The sequence below is a fragment of the Leptopilina heterotoma genome, unplaced genomic scaffold, assembly GCF_015476425.1.
Source record: "Leptopilina heterotoma isolate Lh14 unplaced genomic scaffold, ASM1547642v1 Lhet_114, whole genome shotgun sequence".
Lineage (NCBI taxonomy): Eukaryota > Metazoa > Arthropoda > Insecta > Hymenoptera > Figitidae > Leptopilina > Leptopilina heterotoma.
Genome location: NW_025110833.1, coordinates 7,029,568 through 7,051,709, shown reverse-complemented (window position 1 = coordinate 7,051,709; position 22,142 = coordinate 7,029,568). Strand labels below are relative to the sequence as shown.

The 22,142-nt window shown below is 21.4% G+C and overlaps 1 protein-coding gene across 5 annotated transcripts in view; it reads right to left on the bottom strand.

Annotated features, from left to right (window-relative positions):
- LOC122507295 (protein bric-a-brac 1-like) overlaps nt 1-22,142 on the bottom strand; it is a 603,721-nt gene that overhangs the window by 94,742 nt on the left and 486,837 nt on the right. For 2 of the 5 annotated variants that reach the window (XM_043619947.1, XM_043619958.1), the window contains exon 2: nt 11,816-11,877. The exons of the other annotated variants lie outside the window; for them this stretch is intronic. In XM_043619947.1, the coding sequence (XP_043475882.1) occupies nt 11,816-11,877 (62 nt within the window). The remainder of the gene's footprint in view (nt 1-11,815; nt 11,878-22,142) is intronic. 5 annotated transcript variants of the gene reach the window in all.

The window sequence follows — 22,142 nt, the reverse complement described above, 5'->3', positions numbered from 1 at the left end:
GAATGTCTGTGAATAGAATTGATAAAAGTTGGAGTTTAATGTCCTATAGATTTGTGAGCGTGTGCCTGACCTAGGGCGCTCAAGAGCCAAGTAACCGAGGCGACGTTCTTACTATCGAGTCACGTGGCAGGCGATTTGAATCACGCGCTGATGAAATAAGAAAAAGCACACATAAATATTACCCGAAAGTCGTAAGAATTTTTCCCGAATTTCGAAATTTGTTCTCTGATTCATTTTTAATCAGAATTTTAATTTATCCGAATTTTTACGATTTTCAATTTTCATATACATCAATTATTTTTAAAAAATTTGATAAAATTCTTGGCAAAATTTCAATTATTTTCAAAAAATTTAATGAAATTCTTGGCAAAATTTCAATTATTTTCAAAAAATTTAATGAAATTCTTGGCAAAATTTCAATTATTTTTAAAAAAATTTCCTCATTTCAATTATTTTTAATATCTACTATTTTAATAAAATTTTCCAAAAGAATTCAATTATTTAAACAAAAATTTAATAAAAATTTCACAGGAATTCAATTATTTACCAATTTTTTATATTGAAAAAAATTCGAACCAATTCAATAATTTTTAATTCTTTAATGAAGTTTCTCGAAAGAATTCAATCAGAGAATTGAAAAAAATACTTCTAAAAAATTCAATTATTTCGAAAAATTGAAATAAAATTCTTTTAATAATTCTATTATTTAAAAAAATTCTGACAAAATTCTTTACAAGAGTTAGTAAATAAAATTGGAATTTTAATAAAATTTTCCTATACAATTCAATTATTTAAAAAAAAAGTTGATAAAATGCTATATAAATTTGAAAAATTATATAAAAAATTGATCATAGAATACAATTATTTTCGTAAAATATAACATTCTTCCTAGAAAATAGAAATACAATTATTGTCAAAAATGTTTGTTAAAATCTTCGGAACAATTCTATTATTTTCGTAAAAAATAAAATTCTTCGAAGCAATTCAATTATGCAAGGAATTTTAATAAAATTCTTCGAAGCAATTCAATTATGCAAGGAATTTTAATAAAATTCTTCGCAAGAATTCAATTCTTTATAAAAACAAAATTTTTCACGGGAATTCAATTATTTAAAAAAAAAATTAATAAAATTCTTCGTCAGATTTCAATTATTTTCAATTTTTTAATGAAATTTCTCGATAGAATTGAATTATTTTCAAAATTATTTTTTAAAAATTCTGAGAAATTCAATTATTTTTAAAAAGTTTTAAAAAATTCTGAGAAATTCAATTATTTAAAAAAATTTGTACAAAATTCTTCACAAGAAATTGAATTATTTTCATAAATAATAATATTTTTCTCCGGAATCCAATTATTTTCACAAATAAAATTCTTCACAGGAATTCAATTCTTTAAAAATTGTTTTAATAAAATTCGTTTCAAGAATTCAATTATTTTCGTAAAAAATAAAATTCTTCGAAGAAATTCAATTCTTTTTAAAAATAAAATTTTTCACGGAAATTCAATTATTAAGAAAAAAAATGTAATAAAATTCTTCGTCAGATTTCAATTATTTTCAATTTTTTAATGAAATTTCTCGATAGAATTGAATTATTTTCAAAAAGTTTTAAAAAATTCTGAGAAAGCCAATTGTTTAAAAAAATTTAAATAAAATTCTTCACAAGAAATTTAATTATTTTCATAATAATATTTTTCTACGGAATTCAATTATTTCCACAAATAAAATTCTTCACAGGAATTTAATCCTTTAAAAAAAGTTTTAATAAAATTCGTTGCAAGAATTAAATTATTTTTGTTAAAAATAAAATTCAATTCTTTTTTAAAATAAAATTTTTCACTGGAATTCAATTATTTAAAAAAATTTAATATAATTCTTCGTGAGATTTCAATTATTTTCAATTTTTTAATGAAATATCTCGATAGAATTGAATTATTTTTAAAAAATTTTTTAAATTCTAAAAAATTCAATTATTTTAAAAAAGTTAAAAAAAATTCTGAGAAATTCAATTGTTTGAAAAAATTTTAATAAAATTCTTCACAAGAAATTTAATTATTTTCATAAATAATAATTTTTTTCTCCGGAATTCAATTATTTTCACTAATAAAATTCTTCACAGAAATTCAATTATTTTAGAAAATTCTAATAAAATTCTTTGCAAAAATTCAATTATTTTCATAAATAACAAAACTTATCGCAGAATTTCAATTATTTTTTATTCAATTTTAAATAAAATGATAGAAAATTGCATTTATTCTAAATTTTTTTTTTAATTCGCCGAAAGAGTTGTATTATTTTTAAAAAATTTAATAAAATTCTTCATAAAAATTCAATTTTAAGAAATATTCAATTAATTATTTATTTTTGCAGTTAAATAATTGAATTCTCGTAGAATTTTCTAATAAAAATTGATTTACAAATGAATTTCAGTTAAAATTTCAGATAATAATTGAATATTAAAAACATTGCACGAATTTTTAAAAATAATTAAATTTTTAAAAGGTTTTAAATTAAAATCGTTGAAAATATATCTGTATAATTAATTTTTTTCAAAAAGTTTAATTAAATTTTGTTCTTTGAAATTATTTCAATTTTTTATTTTCTAAATATTTAATGGAAGAATTTCTGAATAATTAAAATTTTGTAAACTTGAATTCTAAACAAATATATTTAAAAATTCTCAAGGAACTTTTGTAATAAAAATTTTTTTGTTTTGAAAATTGATTAAAAAATGTTAATTGTTTATTTGCCGGAATTTCGCGAAGCTGAATTTCTATTTATCCGAATTTTTCGATGTTAAATTTTCATTTAGCCGAATATTGCCAAGTTGAATTTTTATTTACGAGAATTTTGTCAAACTGAATTTTTATTTAGCCGAATATTAAAAAGTTGAGTTTGTATTCATCCAAATTTTGAGAAGATAAATTTTTATTTAGCCAAATATTACGGAAGTTAAATTTTTATTTTTTATTTACCAGAATTTTGCCTAACCGAATTTCTATTTAGCCTAATATTAAAAAGTTGAGTTTCTATTTATCCAAATTTTGAGAAGATGAATTTTTATTTAGCCGAATATTACGAAGTTGAATATTTTTTCACTTTATTTTTTTACAAAAACTTATTTTAATAATTTTTATTTACTAGAATTTTGCTAAGCCGAATTTCTATTCAGCCGAATGTTGCGAAGTTGAACTTTTATTTAGCCGAATATTAACAAGTAGACTTTTTATTTAACTAAATATTACGAAAATGAATTTCTACTTAGCCGTAATTAGCGATTTTCAATTTTGATTTAGCCAAATTTTATAAAATTGACTGTTTGTTAAACCGAATGTGATAAAATAAAATTTTTTGTAAATCGAATACAAAAATCTGGAATTAATTAATACTAGGGAATATTCATGACCGTCAAAAACACAACGACGACACTGTAAAATAAATTATTTTAACTGCGCTGTTTGGTCTACCGCCGAAATTAGCGTTTTCAAACATACAGAGACACAGACGGAAATTCGTTTCGCACAGTTGCTTCTTTTGGGATCGATGGGCCGACCGATCGCCGAGCCATTTTGAATTAACCTATAATTAGTTCATCCCTCGCTACGATACATATTTAAAATAAATTTATTCCACCAAATGAAACATTGATAAAGGCATTGCACCGCGTGGAATATCCCTGTCACACGTTAATTTCGATATATTTTATCGATTTCAAAACATTTGATAAATTGAAATCGATGATAAAAAAACTTGTGTTGCACAAAACTCGGCTAAATAAAAAAAAAAAAAAAAGAAAGAAGGAAGGAAAAAAATAAACAAACAGTACTTTACTTGATTTGCGACTAACTACCCAATGGGAAGTAAACGATTGGTTCAATAATGGGCCATGCTTGGCGAACTCCGTTCCATTATTGGAACATTAATGGCAACCATCATTGGACCACCAATGGTTTAAACTTGGGATGATCACGCTACTGCCAATGATCGGTAGCCAAGCATCGGGCCATTATTAGTTGCCAAGGAATTGCCAAGGATACAAAATCGATTTTCAAAAGCTTGATTTTTTATTGGCAGCCAACAAAAAACCAAGGTTTTGAAAATTGATTTTTTTTAATTATTAATTAAAATTTATTTTTAAAAAATATATTTTTGAAAAATTTATTTAAAAAAAATATATTTTTCAAAAATATATATTTTTTTAAATTAATAGAATATATTAATTTAATTTTTCACCTCTGGTAAAACAAAGGTGAAAGACTGATAAAAATTCCCTCACCGTATCTCACAGTGGAGGGATAACTGTGAATGTCTTTGCGAGAGAGGAGCACGTACTTATATAGAGCCAGTGAAACAGGTCACAAGCGAGAAGAAATCACTAGCATGCACTCTGGCGGCGCTTGTCGGAAGTGGCGCAACGTTGGTTGCCAAGCGCTGTGTCGATAATGCCACGATATGCATGCGCTCCAGAAAACAGTTCCGACAAGCGCCGCCAGAGTGCATGCTAGTGATTCCTTCTCGCTTGTGACCTGTTTCACTGACTCTATAAGTACCTGCTCCTCTCTCGCAAAGACATTCACAGTTATCCCTCCACTGTAAAATATAAAGTGAGGGAATTTATCAGTCTTTCATCTTTGTTTTACCAGAGGTGACAAATTAAATTAATATGTTCTATTAATTTAAAAAATATATATTTTTAAAAAATATATTTTTTTAAAATAAATTTTTGAAAAATATATTTTTTAAAAATAAATTTTAATTAATAATTAAAAAAAATCAATTTTCAAAACCTTGGTTTTTTGTTGGCTGCGAATAAAAAATCAAGCTTTTGAAAATCGATTTTGTTTCCTTGGCAATTTCTTGGCAACTAATATTGGCCCGATGCTTGGCTATCGATCATTGGCAGTAGCGTGATCATCCCAAGTTTAAACCATTGGTGGTCCAATGATGGTTGCCAATTGTTTTGCCAAGAAAAAACCATTGGGTACCAAGCATGGCCCATTATTGAACCAATCGTTAATATTGGCAACTTCCCGTTGGGTATACATATAATATTTAAAATGAAAATACACAATTCATGGAAAAAGCACAATTTATACGGAAAAGACAATGGATATAAATAAATTTTAATTCATGTTTGTAAAATACTATATAAATGACCGGAAATTAAAATACACACGGCGTTTGCACACAGCGAAACTTTACCAATGGCGGATTCGATTTCTGATTAAAAATTAATTTACATTTTAGTCTAGATAGAGCACTTTGTATTTAAACAATTACGCGAGTTGAAGGCAAAGCTTTTAAAATATTATCAATATAAATTATCAATGCGCCCACACGCTCAAGGGGAAATTAATTCTCGAAAAAAAAAAATTTTTTTTTTATTTTTTAAATTATTTATTATAACATTATTATATGTATGATGAAAAATATTCTTTTTTTTCAACTAGTCAGTTGGGGTAATTTTGAAAATATTTTGTTTTCCTAAAAAGAAAACAAAGGTACGCGGAAAGAAAATAAATATTTAATCAAATAATTTTTTTATAAGTACTTTTGCATAAATAGTCTAATTTTTGTCCCTAATTTTTTAATTTTATATGTTCTTTTCTAATTTTGCAGACAGATGGCCAGAAATGAGGGTGCAGAAAAGTGACAGACGCCACGATCGGTGAGTGTAGTTATTATTTTTTTCATTAAATATTATTGCCCCTAATAAATTAGGGACAATAAATTAAGTTCAGAAAAAAATTGTAAGTTTGAAAAAATTACTGATTTTAGTAATTTATTATTATTTTCCTGTTGATCGCAAGAACAGAATTGCCACAGATCAGGGAATTTAGGCAAAAGTCAGGAATTTTTATTAAAAACCCTAAAAAAAATTTGCATTTTGCAAAAGCTACAAATTATTGCAAAAGTTTAAATTTTTTTAAACTTTTGAACATAATTATGTTCAAAAGTTTAAAAAAATTTTCGTCGAAATTTCAATTATCTTTATAAGTAATAAAATACTTCTTTGAAATTCAATTATTTTCAAAAAATTTAATAAATTTCTTGGCAAACTGTCAAATTATTTTCAAAAATTTTCCTCAATTCAATGATTTTCAAAATCTACTATTTTGATAAAATTTCTCACAAGAATTCAATTATTTTTTAAAAAAGTTATAAAATTCGCTGCCAGAATTCAATTATTTTCATAAATGATAAAATTCATTACAGGATTTCAATTATTTTTAATATAATTTTAAATAAATTCCTCGAAAAATTTAATTATTTTCAAAAAATTTTTGCAAGAATTCAAATATTTTCAAAGAATTCAATTTTCAATTATTTTTAAATTTGTTATAAATTTCTTCGTAATAATTCCATTATTTTCATAAATTATACAATTTTTTACAGAGATTCAATTATTTTCGTAAAAAATAAAATTTTTTTTAGGAATTCAATTATTTTCATAAATAGTAAAACTCATCGCAGAATTTCAATTATTTTTAATTCAATTTTAATCACATTTCTCGAAAAATGTAATTATTCTTAAAAATTTAATTAAAATTGATCAAAGAAATTCAATTATTTTAAAAAAACCTTTGCTATAATTTATTTAATAGAATTTAAGTATTATTTTCAATACTTTTTTAAATAAATTTCTTCAAAGAATTAAATTATTTTCAAAAATGTTAATAAAACTCTTTTTAACAATTCAATTTTTTTTCAAAATAATAATAATAATAATAATAATAATAATAATAATAATTTTAAGAAAATTCTTCGTAGAAATCTTAAAAATTTGTCAAAATTCAATTAGTTTCAATGTCTACTATTTCAATCAAATTTCACAAAAGAATTCAATTATTTAAAAAGAAATTTTAATAAAATTCGTCTCAAGAATTCAATTATTTTCAAAAGTACTGTAATTCTTCATAAACAAAATTGTAACATCAATGAAATAAAAATTCTATTCAATTCTTCATAAAAATTCAATTATGTTCAAAAGATTAAAAAAATTCTCGCAAAATTTCAATTATCTTTATAAATAATAAAATTCTTCTCCGAAATTCAATTATATTCAAAACTTTATTTAATTCTATGATTTTCAATATCTACTATTTAAATACAATTTTCCGAAAGAATTCAATTATTTAAAGCAAATTTTAATAAAATTCTACGAAAACATTTAATTATTTTCATAAATTATAAAAATTTCGCAGGAATTCAATTATTTACAAATTATTTTCATAAGTTATTATTCAATTATTTTTATAAATAATTACATTTTTACAGGGATTCAATTATTTTCATAAACAATAAAATACTTTTTTGGAATTCAATTATTATCATTCATAATAAAACTCATCGCAGAATTTCAATTATTTTTAATTGAATTTTAATCGAATTCCTCGAAAAAATGCAATTATTCTTAAAAATTTTATTAAAATTCGTCGAAAGAATTTAACGATTTAAAAATTTATTGATAAAATTCTTTATGAGAATTCAATTTTGAAAAACATTCAATTATTCAATAAATTATTTATTTTTCTATTTAATTGAATGCAAAATAAAGAAATAAATAAATAATTGAATTCTCGTAGAAATTTCTAAGAAATATTGATTAAAAAATGGATTTCAGTTAAAATTTTAGATAATAACTGAATATTAAAAGCATTTCAGCGTAAATTTTTAGAAATAATTAAATTTTGAAAAGGTTTCAAATTAAAATCTTTGAAAATCTGAATTTTTCATACTTTTAACTAACAATTCTGTAGAATTAATTTTTTTGAAAAAGTTCTGAATTTTTTAAAAAAATATTTAATGTTTTTATTTTCTAATATACAAATTAATTGAAGAATATCCGAATAAACGAAATTTCGTGTATAATTGAATTTTAAACAAATGGATTTGTAAATTATTAAAAAACTTTTTCAAAAATTGTTAAAAATTATTGATAAGAAAAATTTTAGTTAAAATTTAAAAAAAAAATAATAATTGAATTGAATTGATAAAAATGAGTCATTATGTTAAAATTTTTAAGAAGAATTGATTTATATTACAGAATTTTTTTTTTTTAGAACTTTGAAAAATAATTAAATTATTTCATAAAACTTTAATTAAAATTGTATTGAAATTAATTACATTCTTGAGAAGATTTTTAACAACAAATTCTTAAATAATTGAATTCCTTTGACGAATTTAAATTAAAGTTTTTATGAATAATTGAATTTTTCGAAGAATTCGATTAAAATTGTATTAAAAATAATTGAAATTCTGCGATGATGATTATTAATTATAAAAATAATTGAATCTCCTTAAAAAATTTGATTATTTAGGAAAATAATTGAATTATATGAAAATTGATTATATTAAAATGGAATTAATTTTGAAATATATTTAAGAAAAAAAAATTATATTTCAAGAATAAGCATAATAACTTTTGAAAACTTTTTTTTGATTCCGATCAAAATTCCCTGACTTTTTCAGGTTTTTTCAAAGTTTATAAAATTCCCTGACATTTCCAGGCTTTCAGGTTGCATGACAACCTTGATACGCTTATTAGTGGCAAATTAAAAACAATTATTATTAACAATTGTGTTCAATAATATAAATTCTGAATTTGATTTCCAAAATTTGGAAAAAGAAATTAATTCGTTATAAAAAAAGAAATTTGAAATTTGTAGATAATTCAGGGTTGCCACAGGTCAGGGAAGTCAGGGAAATCAGGGAAAAGTCAGGGAAAGTAAAATTGGTCAGGGAAGTCAGGGAAAAGTCAGGGATTTTTACTAAAAATACTGGAAAAAATTGAATTTTTAAAATTCATGAGAAAACTTTGAATTTTTTTCCTTTTTGCTTCGTAAATTATAAAATTTCCTCAAATTTTAATACAAAATCTTCAATTTCTGACAATAATTTTTTTTAAATAACTTAATTTTTCAAAAACTATTATAAAATTATGACTTACAAATTATTTTATAAATAATTTTTACAATTTTCATAAATAATAGATTGATAGAAGAATTTTAGTTAAAAATACTAAAAAAAATTTGATTTTGGAAAAGTTACAAATGATTACAGAAATTCAATTATTTTTAAAAGTTACAAAAATTCTTCGCAAAATTTCAATTATGTTCAAAAATAAAAAAAAAAAATTCTCGTCAAAATTTCAATTATCTTTATAAATAATAAAATTCTTCATCAAAATTCAATTATTTTTTAAAATTTTAATAAAATTCTTGTTAAAATTCCACTGGAATTCAATTATTCAATATTTCATAAATTTCTTTGAATAAATTCAATTATTTTCATAAGTAATAAAATTTTCACAGGAATTCAATTATTTAAAATACAAAATTTCATAAAATTTTTCGAAAAATATCAATTATATAAAAAGATTTTTATAAAATATTTTCATGAATTCAATTATTTTTATAAATAATAAAATTCTTCACCGAAATTCAATTACTTTTATAAACTTGAATAAAATTCGTTGTAAGAATTCAATTATTTATATAAACTTGAATAAAATTCGTTGGAAGAATTAAATTATTTTCAAAATAATAAAATTCTTCGCAGAAATTCAATTATGTTCAAAAATTAAAAAAGAAATATTGTCAAAATTTCAATTATCTTTATAAATAATAAAATTCTTCATCAAAATTCAATTATATTTAAGAATTTTAATAAAATTCTTGTCAAAATTTCGTAGGAATTCAATTATTCAATTTTTAATAAATCAATTAAAAATAATTTCATTATTATATAAAATTCTTTATAAGAATTGAATTTTAACAAACATTCAATTATTCAATAAATTATTTATTTTTTAATTTAAATACTTGAATTTTTTTAGAATTTTCTAATAAAAGTTGATTTAAGAATGAATAAACGAATAATCGATTTATTATTATTTATAAAAATAATTGAATTATTGCAACGAATTTTATTACATTTTTTTTAAATAATTGAATTTTTTTGTGAAATTGTACTTCTTGTAAAAATAATTGAATACTTGTGAAGGATTTTTTCAGGATTTTTGTAAATAATTAACTTATTTTAAAAAATTTTATGTCAATTTAAATTATTACAAAACATGAAGAAGACGATCACTCCGAGTCTTCGACTCGGAGTGATCGTCTTCTTCATGTTTTGTAATAATATTCTTATAAGTTGTTGAATTTCAAAAAGATTTAAATTTGAATATTTTGAAGAATTTTCATTCCTACAGAAAAATAATAATGATTAAATATTTATTTAAGAAAGAAGTTATTGATGTTTTTAAATAATTTTACAATTAAAAAAGTTTGTAAATAAATGTAATAGAACATTTTTTTTTGAGTATCTAATAATTTTTAGAGTAAATCAGAATATTCTTTAGGGTCAGGGAAAAAGTGAAATTTTTTTCTGGAAATCAGGGAAAAGTCAGGGAAAAATAAAATTAAATATTTGTGGCAACCCTGATTCTGTTATTGTAGAAATAATGAATCTGAGAGATTGCCCGAGAGATATATATGATAACTATAGCATAAAAGAAATGTGAATGAAAAGTTGATTGAATGTGAGAAAAGTAAGTTTTGCATGTGGAATTTCGAGATTTTCGTTGAGTGTATACTTGAGAGTATATATATGAAGGAAATGATTCCTTCCTTTTTGAGAGGATTTCTTGTTTCCTTTGCATTCGATCGAGAGAGAGAGAGAGAGAGAGAGAGCGTTTTGCCATTCCGACGAATCGCATCGCGAGGAAGAGGCCCATTAGTAGACAATCAACGTCTACGGGGCAATAATTAATGCTATCTATACCGATCGCACACAAGCGTTTTATGCTAATCGACGAGCGTAAAGCGGCACATTGTATTTTGTAAAGCGGACTTTACGGCCTCGATACGCTATATAAACGAACGGATTGAACCGGGCCGCTCACCCAACGATGAGTGATTGGACCTTTATCATCAAGAAAATTATTATTGCCTCCCCTCATTATGCGACCAGCCACATTCGCAAAAAAATAAGGAAAAAAAAATTTAAGAAAAGAAAAAAACCCATTATTTTACAAGTATTTGCAATTCAAATACTTTAATCAACCTACTCGCGAAGGTATATTTTTCTCTCCTTCTCTTTACATAATCATTCTACTATAGTTTTATTAATTTTCAAATATTGCTACAAAAATTTAATTTTCTTTTTTCCTGATTTCCAGAAAAAATTTTGTGGCTCTCAAATTAGTCTGCTTAATAAAAATATAAAAAAAAATTAATGTGTTGGAAATAATTTTTGAATTTAAAAGCGCAATAATTTTTTTCCATATGCGAATAACGTTATTAAAAAGTGAACTAATTAAACTTAAGTGTAAATTAACGAAAATTGATTTTTAATTTACAATAATTTAAACATAAAATTTTAACTTTGAAAATATGTGATATTATATTGAAGGGATAAATATTGCAGTTGGTCCAAGGAACAGATGTGGATGACCAGTCATTTGACTAATTTATTAACAGAGTAATTGAGCCATATCAAAATGAATCATCGAGTAAATTTATTGTTTGGCTCTCCCTGTTTTATATACGTATACGTATATCTATATACAATAGGGAATTTATTTTAAGTTTTTATATATATGAAATGCAATTAAAGCATCTTTCTCCCTCACTCCGGTGAATTTTATTCTCTCTCTATTTTTGTTTTGAAAATACACTGATGTATAATAAATAATAAAGGGCGATGATGGAAAATTTTGTTTTTCGTTAAATTGGATGATTGTACTCTCACTTAAATGAGGGATAATTTTGTTATTCTGTAATAAAATGAGAATCAGGTCAAACATTACTCACGACGTTAAATTTGCGTCTGGCACAATGGCAACTCTTGGCGATAATAGCATCAAGCTACTCACCTGAAACAAAGGAAAAGAGAAGAATTACTATTTATAATTAGATTATAATACTAATTAGCGCTTTTCATCTTCAACTTCCGTATATTAAACGATTTTAATGATTATTCTCGGACCTTAAAAAGCACTTTTTTTTCTTTAATAAATCTTTTCTTAGCGAATTGTATTTATTAATAAAAATTTTAATCTTAAAGTATGGATATAAAATTATTAAACGCTCAGTTGACAACTATTAATTGAACAATTCACCATTTTTACAAATTTAGTAAAAATGTTTACTAATTTGACTTAATTAATTACTAATTTTTACTAAAAAAACTAAAAAAACTAAAAAAAACTTTAAAAAAACTAAATAACTTAATTAATAATTAATAACTTAATTTGAATTAATTAGTTTTTAAATTAGACTTTTTGCTTTTGAATTAATAAATTTCATTGATAAATAGTTATTTCTACTAATTTATTAGTAAAATTTACTAATTAAAAAGCAAAAAGTCAGCTAATAATTTAAATTAGTAAATACTTTTACTAATTGAAATTTAGAGAGTAACTTCAGTCATTTATGTATTTTTTTTATTTATTTATAGTTTTAGAATGATTTGGCAAAATTCGATAAACTATTTTTTTCTATTTTCTTAAACATGGTTTTTATGAATATATAGCTATTGAATAAAAATCACTGTTTTTAGAAAAAAAAAGTTACAAAAATAGAAATGATCCACAAGTTTTTATCTTTCAAATGAAAGCTAAATATTATTTATTAAAAATTAATAAATCATAAATTGACAGCGATAAAAATGAAAAACTGAAATTTTACTTTTAGAAGCTTTAGAAATAATTTATTGGAAAGTGACGGAAAATTACTATAATAACAATTTAATTTCAAGAAGGAATAAATAAATTTCGTTTCTTTGAATACGTTCTGAACATTTGGATCGTAAATAGAATCTAAAAATCAAGAACATACATTAAATATTTCTAAAGTTTATAAATTTTTATTTCTTTTTCGAATGTGACGCAAAGACGCAATATTGTTAAAAGAAAATTTGAATTTGAAAAATAAATAAATAAATTTTGTTAATTTACAGATTTTTTTATACATTTCTTCGCATTAATTCAATTATTTGCATAAATAATAAAATTTTTACAGAGATTCAATTATTTTCATGAATAATAAACCTCATCGCAGAATTTCAATTATTTTTAATTCAAATTTAATCGAATTCCTCGAAAAATGTAATTATTCTTGAAAATTTTATTAAAATTCGTCGAATAAATTTAATAATTTAAAAATTTATTTATAAAATTCTTTATGAGAATTCAATTCTAGGAAACATGAATTTATTCAATAAATTATTTATTTTTGTAGTTAAATAATTGAATTCTCGTAGAATTTTCTAATAAAAATTGATTTAAAAATGAATTTAAGTTAAAATTTTAGATAATAATTGAATATTAAAAACGTTATAGCATGAATTTTCGAAAATAATTGAATTTTGAAAAGGTTTTTAAATTAAAATCTTTGAAAATATATCTGTAGAATTATTTTTTTAAAAAAGTTTAATTTTTTTTCTTACGTTTTTTTAAATAATTGAAATCCTATGAAAAATTTCATTATTTATGAAAATAATTGAATTCTTACAACGAATTTTATTTCATTTTTTTAAATAATTGAAATCCTAAGAAAAATTTTATTATTCATGAAAATAATTGAATTCTTGCAACGAATTTTATAAATTTTTTTTTTTAAATAATTGAATTCTTTTGAGAAATTTTATTAAAATAGTAGATATTGAAAATCATTGAATTGAGGAAAATTTTTGAAAATAATTGAAATTTTGACAAGAAATTTATTAAATTTTTTAAAAATAATAGAATTTCGGAGAAGAATTTTATTATTTATAAAGTTAATTGAAATTTTGACGAGAATTTTTTTTTAAATTTTTGAACATAATTGAATTTTTGCAACAAATTTTATTAAACTTTTTTTAAATATATGAAATCCTGTGAAGAATTTTATTATTTATGAAAATAATTGAATTCTTAGAACGAATTTTATTCCATTTTTTTAAGTAATTGAAATCATGTGAAGAATTTTATTATTTATAAAGTTAATTGAAATTTTAACGAGAATTTTTTTTAAATTTTGAACATAATTGAATTTTTGCAACAAATTTTATTAAACTTTTTTTAAATAATTGAAATCATAAGTATATGAAAAATTTTATTATTTATGAGAATAATTGAATTCTTAGAACGAAATTTATTCAATTTTTTTAAGTAATTGAAATCATGTGAAGAATTTTATTATTTCTGAAAATATTTGAATTTTTGCAACAAATTTTATTAAACTTTTTTTAAATAATTGAAATTCTATGAAAAATGTTATTATTTATGAAAATAATTGAATTCTTACAACCAATTTATTCCATTTTTTTAAATAATTGAAATCCTATGAAAAATTTCATTAATTATGAAAATAATTGAATTCTTACAACGAATTTTATTCCATTTTTTTTGAATAATTGAAATCCTGTGAAGAATTTTATTATTTATGAAAATAATTGAATTCTTTTGAGAAATTTTATTGAAATAGTAGATTTTGAAATTATTTGAATTTCAGCAAAGAATTTCTTTATTTTAGAAATATAATAAAAATAAAAATAATTAAAATAAACTATAATCAAAATTTTTGAATATAATTAAATTTTGAGCGTGAATCGGAATATTTTTTTAAGGTCAGAGAAAAAAGTGAAAATTTTCTCTGAAAATTAGGGAAAAACAAAATTAATTTTTTCTGGCAACCCTGCTGTTATAGTTTGGAAAGTAAAAATAATTGCCAAAGAAGCGAGCGAGCGCAACGCTCTTCTTATTTGTAAATCTATAAAGAAAAAAAATTTGACGAATGCGTTGAAATTTCGCGCTCTAAATATTGAAAAATGTTAAAGAGTTATATGTATTTATTTTTCTTTTTATGCGCGCGATATGTGCGCGCGTATCATTATTATTATTTTTTGGAACGCTCGGTTGGAGAAATTCAATCGCGTAAAATAATGTGGACTTCCGCGAGAAATCTTTTTTTTTTTTTTTTTTTTGAGTGAATATATATCGCTATACTATCGAACTCATAAATCTTATACAAAAAAAGGAGGGGGGAGGGAGGGAGGGCGATGCATATATAGAAGGCAGGCCACAATTTTCATCCTTTTCGCGCATATTGTTTTTGACTTCCGGTCGATATATAAGCAATTCCGCCCACCGTCGACGGCGGCTTATCTGCCGGGTGGATCAGAACCTTCGGTTCGAGGCTCCCGTAATCCCGTTCCCATCTCTTGACTCAACTCTTCGACTCGGAGAAATATTATTTAAGTGCTTCCTGGCATATAAATAGTCCGTACGCGATGATAATTAAAGTCTCTACCAGTCACTATCGGCCGGCGATCTATCCACTGAATGGCGCGATACGTTTCTTCTCTTTTTTCGTTTCTTTTGACCCCTTTTTTTGAAGAAATCCCTTTTTTTCGTCCTCTCTCAATCTGTACGCACATGGATTTTTTTTTTTTTTTTTTTTGCTGTGTTGTTGTTGTTGTTTTTGTTTGGGAGAATCTTTCGCTCATTTAAATAAGTGTTCGTCTAGGTCGAGGCGTATGGCACATATGTGTCTCGGTCGAAAAACAAAGCTCCCTCAGTGTTCCGCTATTTTTGATAAATGTTGCACGAACTTTCGATTAAGGTCAGACGCGATTCTCGACAGAGTCACTTCTTTTCTTTCTGCTTTATGGCCGTTTAATGATGAATATATTTCGTGGATGGAGGAACTCTTTTTTTTTCTTTCTCTCTCTCTCTCTATGGCGGAAAAAGACATTTCTTTTAGAGCTCAATAAATTACTTGGGAAATTAGTGCATGTTTAATGAAATATATTTTCTACCCGGTTGAATTCTTTGAGGGAATATTTTTATGCAAATTTTCTCAAGTGGGGAATTTTATTTAATTTTTTTCTTTCTTTATTTTGTTTAATTAATTTTTACTCTCGTTTCCATGATAAAGAATATATTTTTTGTTTCGCTTTTAATTTTTTTTTTTTCTATTTCTACTCTGTACTTTATTTTTACTCTATTTTATTTTCACTTTAGTTTATTTCCTCATTTTTATTTGGTTTAATTTACTTTATTTGATTTTTATATTTCTCTGCAATTTATTTTCGAAATTTTTTCTTCACTTTATTATTTAACTAGCAAATTTTACTAGCGCGGAACAAGATTTTCAATTTGTTATTGTTACGCAAATTACAAAATTTTTTATTTTCAAATATTAATTTTTAAAATAATTTCAGAATCAAAATTTAAAAAATTCATCAAGTACAAAATTAATTATTACTGTTCATATTTACAAAAGTTTTAAATTTTTAATAAAATTTCACGAAAGAATTCAATTATTTCCTAAAATTTTAATAATTTCAATTATTTTTTTAAATCATAAAATCTTTACAAAAATTCAATTATTTTCAAAACAATATTAATTGAATTTCCTCGGATGAATTCAATTTTTAAAAAAATTTTAAAACATTTCGAAAAAATTCAATTTTTTTCTAAAATTTTAATAAATCCTTCGAAAAAATTTAATTATTTTTATAAATAGTAAAATTTTTCGCAAGAATCCAATTAATTTTATAACTAGTAAAATTCTTTGCAGGAACTCAATTATTTTCAAAACAATTTTAATTGAATTCCTCGGATGAATTCAAATATTTTCATAAATTTCAATTATTTTTATAAATAGTAAAATTCTTCCCAAGAATTCAATTAATTTTATAAATGTAGTAAAATTCTTTGCAGGAATTCAATTATTTTCAAAACAATTTTAATTGAATTTCTCGCATGAATTCAAATATTTTTAAATATTTCCATAAATTTTAATTATTTCCAAAAAAAATTATTCGAAACAATTTAACTATTTTTATGAATACTAAAATTCTTTGCAGGAATTAAATAATTTTTAATCCAATTTAAATAAAATTACACGAAAGAATTTAATTATTTTCAAAAATCTCCATCAAATTCAACAAGAAAAAAATTTAATAAAATAATTAATTTAATAATTAATTAATTAATTAATTAATTAATTAATTTTATTTTTTAATTTTTTTTAATTAATTAATTTTTTTTTTATTAACATTTTTAAGAAATAATTGAATTTAAAATTTAAAATTTTAAATCCAACAAGAATTTAGAATTCTCTAAAAATAATTCAATTATTCGCAAAATGTATTTAAAAAATTCTATATAAAAATTAAATTACTTTCAAATGCAATTTTTAATAAATCCTTCTAAACAAATCAATTATTTTCGAAAAATCTTTAATTGAATTTCTCGAAAAAATTTCATTATTTTAAAATATTTCCATAAAAGTTCTTCATTACAATTTAATTATTTCTTAAAATTTTAATAAATTCTTCGAAAAATTTCAATTCTTTTTAGAAATAGTAAAATTCTTCGCAAGAATTCAATTATTTTCAATATAATTTTAATAAAATTCTACTTCATAAAAATCAATTGCTTTCACAATTTTCAATTAAAATTATTAAAGAAACTCCATTAATTTAAAAAAAAAATTCAAAGAAATTCTTCAAAAGAATTTAATTAGGATTTTTAAAAATTTTAATAAAAGTTTTTGCTAGAATTCAGTTATTTTTCTAAATAATAAAATTATTTGGAGGAATTTTATTATTATCAAATATTTTGATAAAATTCTTTTCAACAATTCGATGATTTTCAATACATTAATTTTAAATTTGAAAATATTTGAAAAGAAAAATTATAACGTAACTTCAAAAATAATCTATAGAAATTTTTTTAAAAAAGCAGTAAAAAAAAAAGTTTTAAGTAGTTTTTTATGTCATGTGAGTAAAAATAAAAATCCAATAATATATAAAGTTGATAATTAATTATTAGTAATAATTAATAACTCAACAGTCTAGGTTAATGTTTATTAAACTAGAATTTTCATAAATTCAGTAAATATACAATTGTAGGTGAAATTATAAATGGTTATTAATTTTTATTGCAGTAAAACAGTAATAATCAATTAAATAAAAGTCTAAGATAATAAATAATAAATTAGCAACCTGATGTAGGAAATATTAACGTTTGTCGCGAAACAATCAAAATTATTGATAGTTCTCTATATTTATAATTACCGTCCATATTATTATTATTTTATTGTTATCGTCATTATTATTACAATTTTTATTATTAAAATATAATAATTTATTAATAAACTTATATTAATAATTTAATAATTATTTATTTATTTATAACATTTATACGGGCAGTATAATTAATAGTTATAATAATTTTATTATTATTACTATTATTTCACTGTTAATATTATAGTCAGTTATTTTTATTTCAATTTTAGTAAAAATAATTTTAGTAAAATAATAGTGAATATTAAAATAAGTAATTATTTTTATTAATTATTAATTATTTATGAAGATGAAGCTCTAATTAATTAAATCAAATGTGAAATTACCAGTTTTCTCCAATTATAGAGTAAATTTGATCGTGAATAATATACTGAGAAATATTATTTTCATATTTTTTTCCCCGTAAATCACCTTTAATAAAATTAGAACGATAAATGAAAAATTTCCTTCCACGTTTACAATATAAAAATATAAAATGCAATAAATGTTGAATTGTTTGTTTGCACTTTGACTTTTTCATGTTAATTTTATTACTCTTCTAATTATTATTGTTGAAATTTCACCAACAAATTCAAAGGTTACTATTATTATTACACTCTTTGATAATAATTAAATAGATCAAATATAAATTATAAATAAAATGATCCATATAGTGTATAATGCGCTAAATTACTAGGATAATAATAATTATAATGAATTATCAAGTAACTAATTATTAGTTTAATAATAAAAATTGGTTCTTAATTTATTCGTATATATTTATTTATTCTTTAGATAATTTTTAATAATATAATTATTTAATTATTAATTATTAATTATTAATTATTAATTATTAATTACAATTTATTAATTATTAATTATTAATAATATTAATTCTTTAAAATTCTACGTATAGAGTACTTATGTGCACTAAAGAGTCTTTTCTCTCTTGACCCGTTTATCTAATAATTAAATAAATAATAAAAATAATAATAATAATTATTATAATAATAATAACAGTAATAATAATAATAATAATAATAGTAATAATAATTATGGAAATTAATTGGAAAATTCATTCATTAGTTATGATTAGTTATTTAATTATGTATAAAATCATAATAATTATTTTGAAACTGAATAGACTAATTAATTTAATAATTAAATAAGTAATGAAGTGATTAAACTGTTATGTAGTAAAATTATATTAATAATAATAAAAATAATAAAAATAATAATAGTAAAATAATAATAATGATAATAATAATAAAATAACAATAGTAATAAAAAAATAAAATTAATAATAATAAAATTAATAAAAATTACAGATGATTCTTCTCTTAAGTTTGGAAAATCAAAATCTATCACTAATCCCATTGGGTTATAATGACCTAAGCATAACAATAGCTACCGGTCTCTAACTGATCGATAGCTTCGCATAATAAGGCATACAATAATGGCGCTTTATATTGTATGCAAAATCATTTTCAGTGCATAAAAAGTCGCTCGAAATACGACTTATTATCACTAATCGGTCTCTATTGATCACCAATTAGTCAATTTAACAGTCAGATATATTTGTTTCATTATTTAATGCAACAAATTTTGTGATTTAGATATTTCATTTTTTTATTATAAAATAACTTATTTATAACAATTTATAACAATTTATAACAATTTATAACAAAAATATTATATTATATTTTGTATAATAATTTTTTAATTGTATTTTTCAAACAAATTTCATTTCTATTCTTTCTTTAATCTCTTGGTTATTTAAAACGATTATTAATTAATTAGACTAAAGAAGAATTTTATTACATATGTCATTTTTCATTTAAACTACAAGAATTTAGTCGACATTTAATATCTGAAATTATTTCTTTCGACTTTTATTATTAGAAATAATTCGTGTCTGTTAATTATTATTAAACGTTTTACTACTTATCATTTTTTTTTTTTTTTTTTTTTTTTGACACTTTATATTTTATAAAGCTAATTTTTTTTAATCGTTTTTCATTTATTTTTTCGAATTTTTGCTAATTATGATTTCATAAGTTTCATTTTATCATTTAGTTAATAATTGGCAAATTTTTCTTATTATTATCTATTTTATATTTCATATGGTGTATATTAATTATTTATATTTAAAGATGGAAAAAATGGAAAAATTAAATGGAAAAAAAATTTCGATTACTGGAAACACTTAAAATGTCAGATATATTGTTCTCATCTGTTTATATAACGGGAATTAATTTCTGATAATTTTTATTGTCAAATTAAAAATATTTTATATCAATATGACTCATGTCAATTTTATATATTTACAATTCCAGACGGAATTTTCAAACAACGCTAATTGGAATTCCATCAAGATTAAATATTAATATATTAATATAGTAATAATTAGAGAGTTCACATTCGTTCTGCTTACCCTCCTGTTCGAGGGAAAATTTTATACCCGGCAATAATTTAATATTGTAAAGGATCAATGATCGTTTAGGAATTTTGTATGTGTATTTATAGAATCCTCCCATAAGAAAATGGAGAAATATTTTTGATTTAAGGAGCTTTTATTGGATTTCCCAAGAATGTTTAATATTGTTTTTTTTTGTTTTTTATTGTTAAGTTTTTCTTTATGGATTAAAATAAGATTTTTCCTTCAACTGTACGTTTACTACTATTTGGAAACTTTTTTTTAGATTTCAGCCACTAAAAAGCTACTATTTTTGTTTCTTTTATGAAAATCTACACTATTTCAAATTCGCTAATTCTAGAAATAAAAAACTATTCTCAAAAATTATCATAAAATTCTTTAAAGCGATTCAATTATTTTCAGAAAATATTCGAAATTCAATTATTTTCAATATCTAGTATTTTGCGAACGATTTTTTTAGAATTTTTAAAAATAATTGAATTTCCAAGAATAAATTTATTACTTTTAAAAATAATTGAATTCTTGTGATGAATATTGTTATTTTTGAAAATAATTGAATTTTGCAAAGAATTTTATTAAAATGCCTCAAAATAATTGAATTTTCAAGAATAATTTTGTTATTTATCGACATAATTGAATTCTTTCGACGAATTATTTATGTAAATAATTGAATTCTTGGGAAGAATTTTATTAAAATCTAAAAGAAAAATTGAATTATTTCAAAGAAGTTTAATTAAAATTGTATTTAAAATAATTGATTTCTTTCGAACAATTTTATTAAAATATTTCAGTATAATTAAATTCCTGTGAAAAATTATTATATTTTTGTAAATAATTGAATTCTTCCAAAAAATCTAAAAAGAAATTTTTTTGTAAAGAATTGATTTTTTCGATGAATTGAAATTGAATTTTTAAGAATAATTACATTTTTTGAGCAATTCCTGTAAAATTGTATTAAAAAGTAATTTAAATCCTGCGATGAATTTTATTATTTATGAAAATAATTGAATTCTTGCGAACGGTTTTATTAGAACTTTCAAAACTAATTGAATTTGAAAGAAAAAATTTATTATATACTTTTAAAAATAATTGAATTCTTGTGATGAATATTGTAATATATGAAAATAATTAAATTTTGCAGAGAATTTTATTTAAAATACCTCAAAATAATTGAATTTTCGGGCATAATTTTGTTATTTATCGACATAATTGATTTTTTTCGAAGAATTATTCATAAAAATAAATGAATTCTTGGGAAGAATTTTATTAAAATCTACAAGAATAAAATTATTCCTAAAAGATTAATAAATTCTAATATTTTTGTAAATAATTGAATTCTTTCAAAGAATGTTAAAAAAACATTTTTTTAAATAATTGATTTTTTCGAGGAATTGAAATTAAATTTTCAAGAATAATTAATAAATAATTAATTAATTAATTTTCGGGCATAATTTTGTTATTTATCGACGTAATTGAATTTTTTCGAAGAATTATTTATGTAAATAATTGAATTCCTGAGAAGAATTTTATTATTTATGAAAATAATTGAATTCTTACACAACGAATTTTATTAAAATGTTTAAAAAGAATTGAATTTCTGAGAAAAATTTTGTTATTTTTGAAAGAAATTGAATTCTTCATAAGAA